The sequence below is a fragment of the Telmatherina bonti genome, assembly GCF_933228915.1.
Source record: "Telmatherina bonti genome assembly, chromosome: 24".
NCBI classification, from domain to species: domain Eukaryota; kingdom Metazoa; phylum Chordata; class Actinopteri; order Atheriniformes; family Telmatherinidae; genus Telmatherina; species Telmatherina bonti.
This window is the reverse complement of record NC_136633.1, coordinates 4,776,847-4,791,833: the sequence shown is the minus strand read 5'-3', so window position 1 is coordinate 4,791,833 and position 14,987 is coordinate 4,776,847. Positions and strand designations below refer to the sequence as shown.

General features: G+C 51.0%; 1 protein-coding gene across 1 annotated transcript in view; it reads right to left on the bottom strand.

Moving 5' to 3' along the window:
* Positions 1-14,987, bottom strand: part of fmnl2b (formin-like 2b) — a gene marked incomplete at both ends in the record, with an annotated part of 91,748 nt that overhangs the window by 67,337 nt on the left and 9,424 nt on the right. The window contains 16 exons of the mRNA XM_079263921.1: positions 1,029-1,231; positions 1,351-1,475; positions 5,405-5,425; positions 5,542-5,730; positions 5,804-5,907; positions 5,983-6,203; positions 6,294-6,395; positions 6,472-6,621; positions 6,718-6,828; positions 6,918-6,992; positions 7,649-7,742; positions 7,860-7,936; positions 8,017-8,143; positions 8,214-8,357; positions 8,526-8,609; positions 14,911-14,987. Of these exons, the coding sequence (XP_079120047.1) occupies positions 1,029-1,231; positions 1,351-1,475; positions 5,405-5,425; positions 5,542-5,730; positions 5,804-5,907; positions 5,983-6,203; positions 6,294-6,395; positions 6,472-6,621; positions 6,718-6,828; positions 6,918-6,992; positions 7,649-7,742; positions 7,860-7,936; positions 8,017-8,143; positions 8,214-8,357; positions 8,526-8,609; positions 14,911-14,987 (1,904 nt within the window). The remainder of the gene's footprint in view (positions 1-1,028; positions 1,232-1,350; positions 1,476-5,404; positions 5,426-5,541; positions 5,731-5,803; positions 5,908-5,982; positions 6,204-6,293; positions 6,396-6,471; positions 6,622-6,717; positions 6,829-6,917; positions 6,993-7,648; positions 7,743-7,859; positions 7,937-8,016; positions 8,144-8,213; positions 8,358-8,525; positions 8,610-14,910) is intronic.

Genomic DNA, 14,987 nt, shown 5'->3' with positions numbered 1-14,987 from the left:
TGACACACACCTGTTAAAACACCTGTAAATAATCTGACACACACCTGTTGAAACACCTGTAAATAATCTGACACACACCTGTTAAAACACCTGTAAATAATCTGACACACACCTGTTGAAACACCTGTAAATAATCTGACACACACCTGTTGAAACACCTGTAAATAATCTGACACACACCTGTTAAAACACCTGTAAATAATCTGACACACACCTGTTGAAACACCTGTAAATAATCTGACACACACCTGTTGAAACACCTGTAAATAATCTGACACACACCTGTTAAAACACCTGTAAATAATCTGACACACACCTGTTAAAACACCTGTAAATAATCTGACACACACCTGTTGAAACACCTGTAAATAATCTGACACACACCTGTTGAAACACCTGTCACAAACTGACACACACCTGTTGAAACACCTGTAAATAATCTGACACACACCTGTTGAAACACCTGTAAATAATCTGACACACACCCGTTAAAACACCTGTAAATAATCTGACACACACCTGTTGAAACACCTGTAAATAATCTGACACACACCTGTTGAAACACCTGTAAATAATCTGACACACACCTGTTGAAACACCTGTAAATAATCTGACACACACCTGTTGAAACACCTGTCACAAACTGACACACACCTGTTGAAACACCTGTAAATAATCTGACACACACCTGTTGAAACACCTGTAAATAATCTGACACACACCCGTTAAAACACCTGTAAATAATCTGACACACACCTGTTTAAACACCTGTAAATAATCTGACACACACCTGTTGAAACACCTGTAAATAATCTGACACACACCTGTTGAAACACCTGTCACAAACTGACACACACCTGTTGAAACACCTGTAAATAATCTGACACACACCTGTTGAAACACCTGTCACAAACTGACACACACCTGTTGAAACACCTGACATTACTGACAGATACATCACATGGTGTGTACAGGACTGGACCAGCGTCCAGCTGTAGTCAGCTGACACCAGGCCAGGGTGGACCTACGTCTGGATGGCTCGGCAGATGACCTCTGACCCCTGGCCGGCCTTCCTCAGGGTGATGGCCAGATTTTTGGCTCTGTTGGCCTCCAGCAGAGACACTTTGGAAGGAACCTTTTGAGGAAGCTTCTGTCTGGACAGGGTCAGGTCCACCGCCGGACCCTGGGCCTTGGTCTTGAACAGTTCTTCAAACCCCTCCACGTCCAGGTCCTGAGAGACACACATTAAGACCAGACTGGATTTCTTAGTAGAAAAAATGATGAGGTGTGTGTTTATCCCTGAATGTTGTCTTGTTCCTTCTCTGCAGGACGTCCAGCTCTTCATCTCACCCGCAGGATGGACTCATCATCAATGTCGTTGAAGACCGTTCCATTGATCTGACTCGGCTTGAGAGCGACCCAGTTCAGAACCGGCATTCGGAACTTGGTCTGGATCGGTTTCTTTATCTTCACAGCTGCAGAAGACAGACAGGTGAGACATAAGACAGACGTGAGATGCAGACAGACAGGTGAGACATCAGACAGGTGAGACACAGACGGACAGGTGAGACATCAGACCGACAGGTGAGATGCAGACAGACAGGTGAGACATCAGACCGACAGGTGAGATGCAGACAGACAGGTGAGACATCAGACAGGTGAGACACAGACGGACAGGTGAGACATCAGACCGACAGGTGAGATGCAGACAGACAGGTGAGACATCAGACCGACAGGTGAGATGCAGACAGACAGGTGAGACATCAGACAGGTGAGACACAGACGGACAGGTGAGACATCAGACCGACAGGTGAGATGCAGACAGACAGGTGAGACATCAGACCGACAGGTGAGATGCAGACAGACAGGTGAGACATCAGACAGGTGAGACACAGACAGACAGGTGAGACATCAGACCGACAGGTGAGATGCAGACCGACAGGTGAGACATCAGACCGACAGGTGAGATGCAGACAGACAGGTGAGATGCAGACCGACAGGTGAGACGCAGACCGACAGGTGAGACACAGACGGACAGGTGAGACACAGACAGACAGGTGAGACACAGACGGACAGGTGAGACGCAGACAGACAGGTGAGACACAGACGGACAGGTGAGACGCAGACAGACAGGTGAGACACAGACGGACAGGTGAGACATCAGACAGGTGAGACACAGACGGACAGGTGAGACATCAGACCGACAGGTGAGATGCAGACAGACAGGTGAGACATCAGACAGACGTGAGATGCAGACAGACAGGTGAGATGCAGACAGACAGGTGAGACATGGACAAACGTGAGATGCAGACCGACAGGTGAGATGCAGACAGACAGGTGAGATGCAGACAGACAGGTGAGATGCAGACAGACAGGTGAGACATGGACAAACGTGAGATGCAGACCGACAGGTGAGACACAGACGGACAGATGAGACGCAGACAGACAGGTGAGACATCAGACAGACAGGTGAGACATGGACAAACGTAGGAGAGACAGTTTTGTGCAGGTAACATTTTAGATTGATGGTGTTTCAGAAGACTGAAAACCCTCATCCACCTGAAGGACCCTGTCCTTCTAGGGGACCCGGTCTATCAGGAGGACCCTGTCCTTCTAGGGGACCCGGTCTATCTGCAGGACCCTGTCCTTCTAGGGGACCTGGTCTATCAGGAAGACCCTGTCCTTCTAGGGGACCCGGTCTATCAGGAGGACCCTGTCCTTCTAGGGGACCCGGTCTATCAGGAGGACCCTGTCCTTCTAGGGGACCCGGTCTATCTGAAGGACCCTGTCCTTCTAGGGGACCCGGTCTATCAGGAGGACCCTGTCCTTCTAGGGGACCCGGTCTATCAGGAGGACCCTGTCCTTCTAGGGGACCCGGTCTATCAGGAGGACCCTGTCCTTCTAGGGGACCCGGTCTATCTGAAGGACCCTGTCCTTCTAGGGGACCCGGTCTATCAGGAGGACCCTGTCCTTCTAGGGGACCCGGTCTATCTGGAGGACCCTGTCCTTCTAGGGGACCCGGTCTATCAGGAGGACCCTGTCCTTCTAGGGGACCCGGTCTATCAGGAGGACCCTGTCCTTCTAGGGGACCCGGTCTATCAGGAGGACCCTGTCCTTCTAGGGGACCCGGTCTATCTGAAGGACCCTGTCCTTCTAGGGGACCCGGTCTATCAGGAGGACCCTGTCCTTCTAGGGGACCAGGTCTATCTGAAGGACCCTGTCCTTCTAGGGGACCCGGTCTATCAGGAGGACCCTGTCCTTCTAGGGGACCAGGTCTATCTGAAGGACCCTGTCCTTCTAGGGGACCCGGTCTATCAGGAGGACCCTGTCCTTCTAGGGGACCCGGTCTATCAGGAGGACCCTGTCCTTCTAGGGGACCCGGTCTATCAGGAGGACCCTGTCCTTCTAGGGGACCCGGTCTATCTGGAGGACCCTGTCCTTCTAGGGGACCAGGTCTATCAGGAGGACCCTGTCCTTCTAGGGGACCCGGTCTATCAGGAGGACCCTGTCCTTCTAGGGGACCAGGTCTATCTGAAGGACCCTGTCCTTCTAGGGGACCCGGTCTATCAGGAGGACCCTGTCCTTCTAGGGGACCAGGTCTATCTGAAGGACCCTGTCCTTCTAGGGGACCTGGTCTATCAGGAAGACCCTGTCCTTCTAGGGGACCCGGTCTATCAGGAGGACCCTGTCCTTCTAGGGGACCCGGTCTATCAGGAGGACCCTGTCCTTCTAGGGGACCCGGTCTATCTGGAGGACCCTGTCCTTCTAGGGGACCAGGTCTATCTGAAGGACCTTGTCCTTCTAGGGGACCCGGTCTATCAGGAGGACCCTGTCCTTCTAGGGGACCAGGTCTATCTGAAGGACCCTGTCCTTCTAGGGGACCCGGTCTATCAGGAGGACCCTGTCCTTCTAGGGGACCAGGTCTATCTGAAGGACCCTGTCCTTCTGGTCTATCAGGAGGACCCTGTCCTTCTAGGGGACCCGGTCTATCAGGAGGACCCTGTCCTTCTAGGGGACCCGGTCTATCAGGAGGACCCTGTCCTTCTAGGGGACCAGGTCTATCTGAAGGACCTTGTCCTTCTAGGGGACCCGGTCTATCAGGAGGACCCTGTCCTTCTAGGGGACCAGGTCTATCTGAAGGACCCTGTCCTTCTAGGGGACCCGGTCTATCAGGAGGACCCTGTCCTTCTAGGGGACCAGGTCTATCTGAAGGACCCTGTCCTTCTGGTCTATCAGGAGGACCCTGTCCTTCTAGGGGACCCGGTCTATCAGGAGGACCCTGTCCTTCTAGGGGACCCGGTCTATCAGGAGGACCCTGTCCTTCTAGGGGACCAGGTCTATCTGAAGGACCCTGTCCTTCTAGGGGACCCGGTCTATCAGGAGGACCCTGTCCTTCTAGGGGACCAGGTCTATCTGAAGGACCCTGTCCTTCTGGTCTATCAGGAGGACCCTGTCCTTCTAGGGGACCCGGTCTATCAGGAGGACCCTGTCCTTCTAGGGGACCCGGTCTATCGGAAGGACCCTGTCCTTCTAGGGGACCCGGTCTATCAGGAGGACCCTGTCCTTCTAGGGGACCAGGTCTATCTGAAGGACCCTGTCCTTCTAGGGGACCAGGTCTATCTGAAGGACCCTGTCCTTCTAGGGGACCCGGTCTATCAGGAGGACCCTGTCCTTCTAGGGGACCAGGTCTATCTGAAGGACCCTGTCCTTCTAGGGGACCCGGTCTATCAGGAGGACCCTGTCCTTCTAGGGGACCAGGTCTATCTGAAGGACCCTGTCCTTCTGGTCTATCAGGAGGACCCTGTCCTTCTAGGGGACCCGGTCTATCAGGAGGACCCTGTCCTTCTAGGGGACCAGGTCTATCTGAAGGACCCTGTCCTTCTGGTCTATCAGGAGGACCCTGTCCTTCTAGGGGACCCGGTCTATCAGGAGGACCCTGTCCTTCTAGGGGACCCGGTCTATCGGAAGGACCCAACAACGTCAGGCCTGTTGTGATGTAGAGACGTGGCAGTGTCAGCATGACGGTGGAGATCAGCGCCACTCTGGCTGCACACTGACACCTGGTGGTGGAACTGAGACATTACAAGGAGTTCTGTTTTTTAGATCAGAACTTCAAAGTGTCTGGACCTGTTCACGCAGGTTCTGAAACCAGTCCCTCTTCTCTGAGATGTTATTTGCACAAATGTCCCGTCATGAAAGGTGTGTTAAGACAGATGATGGTGAGTCCTGCTCAGGTGTTGATCTCAGAACTCTGGGTCGGGTTCAGGGCTCCAACATACAGGTCTTGTGACCCGTGTCTGAGTTGGACCCGTTTCACCTTCAGTCTGAACAAACAAACACATAATGCTGAACACTGAACAAGAACCGGTCAGATGAAGGAAGAGCTGAACGTTTTCAGACGTACAGAATAACTTGAGAGGACCCTCTGGAGGCAGAGAAGGAGAAGAGACCACATGTTAGAGGATCAGAGTTACTGTTACCATGACGACAGCACAGGAGGTCTCGCAGTCACCACCGATGCCTGAATCGGTCAAGTCTCACCTGCGAGTCCAGAGTTAAAGATGACTGTTGGCGACCCCCCTGAACCTGGGAGCGGGGGGGCCATAGGAGGCGGAGGAGGGGGCATTGGGACCGAGGAGAGCTCACTGGTCCGACAGGGAGGGGGTGGGGGAGGAGGTGGGGGAGGAGGAGGAGCAGGAGGAGGAGGTGCAGGATATGGCCCGTTGGACACTGAGGACAGAAAAAGAGTGTTCAGTGATGTCATAGCCCAACTCTACCTCTGACTGGTGGAGATAAAACTCACCTGAGCCTGGCATTGGTGGAAGAGGAGGAGGAGGAGGTGGCGCCGGCATGCCGGGTGCTCCGCCCATCCCAGGTCCCATGCTGTGATAGGCTATGGTCTCAGGGCTGCAGAGACCAATCAGGTGATCAGACATACGAAACCCCTGATTCCTGAGCTGTGATCCGGGTCCAGTCACTCACCTGGGGGACAGGTTAGGACAGGGTGGAGGAGAGGGGGAGGCACAGTCAGCCACACCTCCGTCCCCCTCCCCTCTCTGGGGTTGAGGAGCCCCAGGTCCCCCGGCCTGCTGAGCCTCTTGAGCCTGGCGCTCCAGGCGACTCTGCCGCCGGATGGTCTGGTCCTTCTCCCGGACCATCCGCCTTAAGGTGTGCACCTGGGAGTTGGCGCTGGCATACACCTCCTGCACAGGTGAAGCTTTGGTTAGGTGCTACCGGGACGGAGAACATCAGACATCACCTGACTGACTGTGGTTCATGGTAACTGTACTGACCCGGAGCTGGTCCAGCTCCTTGTTGGTCTGCATCAGCTGTTTTTCCAGTTCAACGATCTTCAGCATGGCTTCGTTCTCTACGTCCAAAAGACGTTCCGACATCTGGAGACCCAGAGAGACCCGGTTCTATCAGAACATCGCTTTCCACGAGACGTCTCTTCTTCAGATGTTGTCTTACCGTGGACAGATTCTCCTCCAGTTCCTCCACTCGTTCCAGAGCAGCTGTCTTGGTCTCTGCGTCCTCCAGCAGCGTCCCTACATCGAAGACGTTGTCCAGATAAGCCTGGATCTGGACCTGCAGTCTATCGCTCTCCGTGTGCTTCAGCCTCTGAAGTGGGACAGGTTCAGGAATCAGGGACACCAACAGCAGCAGTGAGACGGCGTCGTACATGTGACCGATGTCTATCCTGTGACTGGATGTTACCTCCAGGTGTTCGTCCAGGTTGAGTTTGGTGAAGTCGTACTGCAAATGGACTCTGAAGTTCATGTCCTCCACCGAGTGAACCACAATGTTGATGAACTGCATGCAGGCCACCTGGAAACGGTTTCCACGGCAACAAAGAAGGTACGAGTCAGCAGCCTGTTGTGAACGTGATGATGTCACACTAAGAGTATTTCGCTCACCAAAAAGTCGATGTTGTCATCTTCATTCTTAAAGTGTTCCATCAACTTTTCAAAACGCAGCGACTCGGAGCAGACCTGCAGCAAGTCAATCAATCAATCAATCAATCAATCAATCAGTCAGTTATTCAGTTCACCATCCAACCATCCATCCATCCATCCATCCATCCATCCAACCATCCATCCATCCATCCATCCAACCATCCACCCATCCATCCATCCATCCATCCACCCATCCACCCATCCATCGATCCACCCATCCATCCATCCATCCACCCATCCATCCATCCATCCACCCATCCATCCATCCATCCACCCATCCATCGATCCACCCATCCATCCACCCATCCACCCATCCATCCATCCATCCACCCATCCAACCATCCATCCATCCATCCACCCATCCACCCATCCAACCATCCATCCATCCACCCATCCATCCACCCATCCATCCATCCATCCACCCATCCACCCATCCACCCATCCACCCATCCATCGATCCACCCATCGATCCATCCAACCATCCAACCATCCATCCATCCATCCATCCATCCATCCATCCATCCACCCATCCATCCATCGAGCCACCCATCCATCCATCCATCCATCCATCCAACCATCCATCCATCCATCCATCCATCCACCCATCCATCCATCCATCCATCGATCCACCCATCCATCCAACCATCCACCCATCCATCCATGTTGTAGGTGTTTGTTTTATTATGGTTTACTGTTTTAAAGTTGTCAAAGGCCGACAGGATGATCTCATGCCCTCCTCTGACCAAACACACCGCCGCCAACAACTCCAGCACCAAAGCCTTCGTCCTGAGGAAGAGTTGGAACCACAGAAATTCATCAACACATGTTTACTTGTTTACTCTGTAGTACTTTGTAGTGTTTATGTTGTGAGAGTGTTGGTTGCCATGGTATTTGTGGTGGTACCTGGGGTTCCTGTTGTTGAGGCTTAGAGCGATTTCATTGACAGCATGAGGATGAGACATGACCATGTTGAAGCCATACTGAGGAAGAGGAGGAGGCAGAGGCTGATTCAGTGTGACTGTATGAAGGAGCTGAGCAGAGTCATGTTTGTGTTTGTTACCTGGTAGTTCATGATGGCTCTCAGACACATGATGCAAACGTGAACGTCGTCCTTCTTACAGACCAGCCGCGAATTCTTCAGGGTGCGGCGGCTCGGGAGCGTGTTGGAACGTGTCACTAGGGTTGAGCTGCCAACACAGAAAAGCTGGTCTGAGATCAGTCATCATCAGGTGTATCTACTGCCATGTTTCATCTTACCTGATGGAATGACGAGCTGCGCGAGGTGCAGATGAGGATGGGGAGGGGAGGCTGCAGTCGCCATGGAGATCCTCTATGGACCGACTCCAGGGAGAGTCAATGGAACCCACCTCGCTGCCGGCCTCTGACTGCTCCCCGTCAAACCTAAACACCACATCTTGCATTAGACTGACTGGCATAGATCACCTCTACAACCACACATGCACTTCTATTATTCTCAAAACACACCTGAACAGATCTGGCATACACAGACCCTCATGTTGCCATGGAAACAACTTAATTTGAGAGACAAGAAACTTTTCTACAACTCACGTCACAGCATATTGAGCAAAGGACAAATACTCGACCAGAACATCCAGACCTCGGTTCTCCTCATTCAGAAACTCTCTGACCCACCTGAAGAAAGAGACAGATGGTAGAGACAGCTTAGGTTACATACAGACAGGTGAGGCACAGACAGGTAAGGCACAGACAGGTGAGACACAGATAGGTAAGACACAGATAGGTAAGACACAGACAGGTGAGACACAGATAGGTAAGACACAGATAGGTAAGACACAGACAGGTGAGACACAGACAGGTAAGATACAGACAGGTGAGACACAGACAGGTAGGACACAGACAGGTAAGGCACAGACAGGTAAGACAGACAGGTGAGGCACAGACAGGTGAGGCACAGACAGGTGAGACACAGACAGGTGAGACACAGACAGGTGAGACACAGACAGGTGAGGCACAGACAGGTAGGACACAGACAGGTAGGACACAGACAGGTGAGACACAGACAGGTGAGACACAGACAGGTGAGGCACAGACAGGTAGGACACAGACAGGTAAGGCACAGACAGGTAGGACACAGACAGGTGAGACACAGACAGGTGAGACACAGACAGGTGAGACACAGACAGGTAAGACACAGACAGGTGAGACACAGACAGGTGAGACACAGACAGGTGAGACACAGACAGGTAAGATACAGAGCAATTAGAGGCACACAGGTTGGGCAAGGGAGGTTTATTCATACAGCACTGTTCAAGACAATCCGAGTGTTTTACATAAAACATTCAAATCATTATGGATGGTGTAAAGAAAATTAAAAACAAACTCAGTTAAAAGTCACCATGCAGATTTCATGCAGGCCCACTTTTTTGCAGCATAGCAGCTAAATGTTTCTCCATGTTTAGTCTGGAGTCTGGTCCAGACTGTTCTGGTCCAGGACTCGTTGGTGGACACCAGCAGTGAGGGATGCCGTCAAGCTGAAGAAGGAGTCCTATCGGGCCTTCTTGGCCTGTGGGACTCTGGAGGCAGCTGATGGGTACCGACAGGCTAAGTGGCATGCGGCTTCGGCTGTTGCCGAGGCAAAAACTCGGGCGTGGGAATAGTTCGCCAAGGCCATGGAGAAGGACTTCCGGACGGCTTTGAGGTGATGAGGAAGAAGAGCTGATGGACTCAGGGGTGGACTCTCCTATCTCTGGGGCTGAAGTCGCTGAGGTGGTCAAAAAGCTCCTTGGCGGCAAGGCCCCGGGGGTGGATGAGATCCGCCCGGAGTTCCTTAAGGCTCTGGATGCTGTGGGGCAGTCCTGGCTGACACGCCTCTGCAGCATCGCGTGGACATCGGGGGCAGTACCGCTGGATTGGCAGACTGGGGTGGTGGTCCCCCTTTTTAAGAAGGGGGACCGGAGGGTGTGTTCCAATTACAGGGGAATCACACTCCTCAGCCTCCCATGTAAGGTCTATTCAGGGGTCCTGGAGAGGAGGGTCCGCCGGATAGTCGAATCCCGGATTGAGGAGGAGCAGTGTGGTTTTCGTCCTGGTCGCGGAACAGTGGACCAGCTCTATACCCTCTTTGGGGTCCTGGAGGGGGCATGGGAGTTTGTCCAACCAGTCTACATGTGCTTTGTGGACCTGGAGAAGGCATTCCACTGTGTCCCCCGGGGGCTCCTGTGGGGGATACTCCGGGAGTATGGGGTACCGGACCCCCTTGTACGAGCTGTCCGGTCCCTGTACAACAGGTGTCAGAGCTTGGTTCGCATTGCCGGTAGTAAGTCGGATTCGTTTCCGGTGAGGGTTGGACTCCGCCAAGGCTGCCCTTTATCACCGATTCTGTTCATAACTTATATGGACAGAATTTCTAGGTGCAGCCGAGGTGTTGAGGGGATCCGGCTTGGTGGCCTCAGGATTGGGTCCCTGCTTTTTGCGGATGACGTGGTCCTATTGGCTTCATCTGGTCGTGATCTCCAGCTCTCACTTGAGCGATTCGCGGCCGAGTGTGAAGCGGCTGGGATGAGAATCAGCACCTCCAAGTCTGAGACCATGGTCCTCAGCTGGAATAGGGTGGATTGCCCTCTCCGGGTCGGGAGTCAGGTCCTGCCTCAAGTGGAGGAGTTTAAATATCTCGGGGTCTTGTTCACGAGTGAGGGAAGGATGGAGCGTGAGATCGACAGACGGATCGGTGGAGTTTCTTATGGTCTTTCTGGGAGAATAAACTTTTCATTCTGTTGAATTTTCTGATGATAAAAAGCTTCTTAATGTAGCTGCTGAAAGTCACATCTGAGTCTATCAACACTCCCAGGTTACACACCTGGCTGGCGGTTTTGAGGACCCAAGTGTTTACCACCTGCTAACCCTCTTCTTTTTACGACCAAACAGAATAATCTCAGTTTTGTCTTCAGTTAATTGTAGAAAATTCTATCTAATCCTGGTGTCTATTTGCTCTGCCACCGAAAGGGGGACATTCATATCAACCTTTTGATTCGACTGCTGCACAGTTTGGTCAGAAAATCCATTTAGTTTGGGGGGTGCTGTGAACGCACACACAAATTCTGATTTGGATTATAGAAATGGACTTGGTCTGCCTACAAACGCAGGTCTTGGTCTGTTTCAAGCAGACCAAATAAAGGAAGCAAACTACAAAACAAAGAGTACTTTGGGTTCAGCGCACAATCTTTACCCACATTGTGGGTAAACCATAAATGAAAGATGGACGGAGCCTCCGGCGGTTAAAAGTGAAGCCTTTGCGGAAGTGCATAAAACTGCAGTTCCCCCCTCATCCACTAGGGGCTGCAAAACAAAGCAAATCCTCATAGACTCCCATGTTAAAAAAACAACTCCACAGCAGAAATAAACATGTTTACAGCAGAAATAAACATGTTTACAGCAGAAATAAACATGTTTAGAGCAGAAATAAACATGTTTACAGCAGAAATAAACATGTTTACAGCAGGAATAAACATGTTTACAGCCTGGTACAAAAATAAATTTTAGGTTTAATAGGTCAGGATTAACTTCATGACAACTGTGGGGGGAGTGAATTCACCCGTTTAAAAGTAATTTAATCTCGAAGTTCAGCATATTTAGCATATTCCTTTTGATTGACAGGTACCCGATCTCCCACTTCAAGTCAGAAGAATGTAGAACAACCGCGGTTTTTAGCCGGTTAACAACGTGACTTAGCTTTAGCCCGCATACCTACGTTAGCTGGTTAGCTCCTGTTATCCCTGGATTAGCTTGGTTAGCTCTTAGCTACAGAAAGCTCGGAGTTCACTCAATGTCAATCATCCACCATGACGCTCACAGCCCCCCTCTCAGCTCCACCTCTTTGCCCATATTTGTATTTTCTGTGCGAGACAACATGCATGCCCCTGCCAAGATGGCGATGGTAGGAACCGCCCACCGAGCTTCAATTCAGTTCTTCAGAAACCTACGGGTGACGTTACGGAGGCTACATCCATCTTTTTATATACAGTCTAAGGGGTAAACCCAATCAAAACATCAGGCATGTGGGATAATAGATGGCTCTTGATGTGAGAAATAGGTCAAAACTCATAAAAGAATTTGGTCAAATTTCAGATAAAAATCTGATGACCCCAAGCTACTGAGAATTGAGTCTAGCGGACTATCCTGATGTGAATACATCCACTGGACTGCAGTTGTCAGTTGACAGACAAAAAAGTTGTGCATAATCTGCATAAGTATCATAATCAATGTTAAAGTTCTGTCGTATTTCACTCTAAGGGATCGTGTACAAATGGAACAGAAGCAGTCCAAGGACTGACCCTTGAGGTACTCCACAAGTCTTGCTCCAATTTATAGCTGCTAATTGTAAAAAAAAACTGACTTGGCCCTTTTAGAACCTGAACACATTAAGGACTGCTCTAGCAAGTCCAACCCAGTCTTGTGCAACAGGGTTCTGTGATCTACAGTATCAAACACTACACTGAGAAGGGCTAGAAACAATCAAGCATTTTTAACAACCCCTTCATTCAATTCGTATTGATCATCTCACATCAGTCTCTGCCAGAAAAAAGCGAACAGAGAAAGCTCCGCCCCATGTCCTACCTGTGGGCTGCGTCTGATTGGTCAACTGCGAGGGGTTGTTATAATGAGCAGTAAACGTGGTCTTAGCTTTGTACTCGTGAACGTGTAAAACCAATTGTTTCCGTTGCCATGGCAACCGAACGTAGAGAGTGCCTGAAAACTCAAACATGCGTTTATATAATACGCATGTATAATGAGTATTCAACACTATAACACTGTGAAAAGCTCAAAACTGGAAAAAGCATCACAGAGCCCTTTTAAGAAAGTTAAATACAACTTTCTCAATTATTTTGGATGTAAAAGAGATTAGAGAAAAAATTATAGTTGTTCATTACAGGTTAGCGGCAGACAGGTTTGAGACAGTCAGGTTAGCAACAGACAGGTTAGAGACAGATAAGTTAGAAACAGAAAGTCAGAGGCAGAGAGTTTAGAAACAAAAAGGTTAGAAACAGACAGGTTAGAGGCAGATATGTTAGAGGCAGACAGGTTAGAAGCAGATAGAATAAAACAAAACAGAAACAAGACAGATTAGAGGCAGAGAGGTTAGAGACAGACAGGTTAGAGGCAGAGAGGTTAGCAACAGACAGGTTAGAGACAGACAGAATAAAACAAAACAGTTAGAAACAAGACAGATTAGAGGCAGAGAGGTTAGAGACAGACAGGTTAGAGGCAGAGAGGTTAGCAACAGACAGGTTAGAGACAGACAGGTTAGAGGCAGAGAGGTTAGAGGCAGACAGGTTAGAGGCAGAGAGGTTAGAGACAGACAGGTTAGAGGCAGAGAGGTTAGAGGCAGACAGGTTAGAGGCAGAGAGGTTAGAGGCAGAGAGGTTAGAGGCAGAGAGGTTAGAGGCAGACAGGTTAGAGGCAGACAGGTTAGAGACAGACAGGTTAGAGGCAGACAGGTTAGAGGCAGACAGGTTAGAGGCAGAGAGGTTAGAGGCAGAGAGGTTAGAGGCAGAGAGGTTAGAGGCAGACAGGTTAGAGGCAGAGAGGTTAGAGGCAGACAGGTTAGAGGCAGAGAGGTTAGAGGCAGAGAGGTTAGAGGCAGACAGGTTAGAGGCAGACAGGTTAGAGGCAGACAGGTTAGAGGCAGACAGGTTAGAGGCAGACAGGTTAGAGGCAGAGAGGTTAGAGGCAGACAGGTTAGAGGCAGAGAGGTTAGAGGCAGACAGGTTAGAGGCAGACAGGTTAGAGGCAGACAGGTTAGAGGCAGAGAGGTTAGAGGCAGACAGGTTAGAGGCAGAGAGGTTAGAGGCAGACAGGTTAGAGGCAGAGAGGTTAGAGGCAGACAGGTTAGAGACAGAGAGGTTAGAGGCAGACAGGTTAGAGGCAGACAGGTTAGAGGCAGAGAGGTTAGAGGCAGACAGGTTAGAGGCAGACAGGTTAGAGGCAGACAGGTTAGAGGCAGACAGGTTAGAGGCAGACAGGTTAGAGGCAGACAGGTTAGAGGCAGAGAGGTTAGAGGCAGAGAGGTTAGAGACAGACAGGTTAGAGACAGACAGGTTAGAGGCAGACAGGTTAGAGGCAGACAGGTTAGAGGCAGAGAGGTTAGAGGCAGAGAGGTTAGAGGCAGAGAGGTTAGAGGCAGACAGGTTAGAGGCAGACAGGTTAGAGGCAGACAGGTTAGAGGCAGACAGGTTAGAGGCAGAGAGGTTAGAGACAGACAGGTTAGAGGCAGACAGGTTAGAGGCAGAGAGGTTAGAGGCAGAGAGGTTAGAGGCAGACAGGTTAGAGGCAGAGAGGTTAGAGGCAGACAGGTTAGAGGCAGAGAGGTTAGAGGCAGAGAGGTTAGAGGCAGAGAGGTTAGAGACAGACAGGTTAGAGGCAGACAGGTTAGAGGCAGACAGGTTAGAGGCAGAGAGGTTAGAGGCAGAGAGGTTAGAGGCAGAGAGGTTAGAGGCAGAGAGGTTAGAGGCAGAGAGGTTAGAGGCAGAGAGGTTAGAGGCAGAGAGGTTAGAGGCAGAGAGGTTAGAGGCAGAGAGGTTAGAGGCAGAGAGGTTAGAGGCAGAGAGGTTAGAGGCAGAGAGGTTAGAGGCAGACAGGTTAGAGGCAGAGAGGTTAGAGGCAGACAGGTTAGAGGCAGAGAGGTTAGAGGCAGACAGGTTAGAGGCAGAGAGGTTAGAGGCAGAGAGGTTAGAGGCAGAGAGGTTAGAGGCAGAGAGGTTAGAGGCAGACAGGTTAGAGGCAGAGAGGTTAGAGGCAGAGAGGTTAGAGGCAGAGAGGTTAGAGGCAGACAGGTTAGAGGCAGAGAGGTTAGAGGCAGACAGGTTAGAGGCAGAGAGGTTAGAGGCAGAGAGGTTAGAGGCAGAGAGGTTAGAGGCAGACAGGTTAGAGGCAGAGAGGCTAGAGGCAGAGAGGTTAGAGGCAGAGAGGTATGTACCCGATGTGGTTTGTACGAAGGGAAATCTCAAGCTCTCTTAGTGTCTGTGTTGACTCCTGAACCCTGCGTCTGAATTT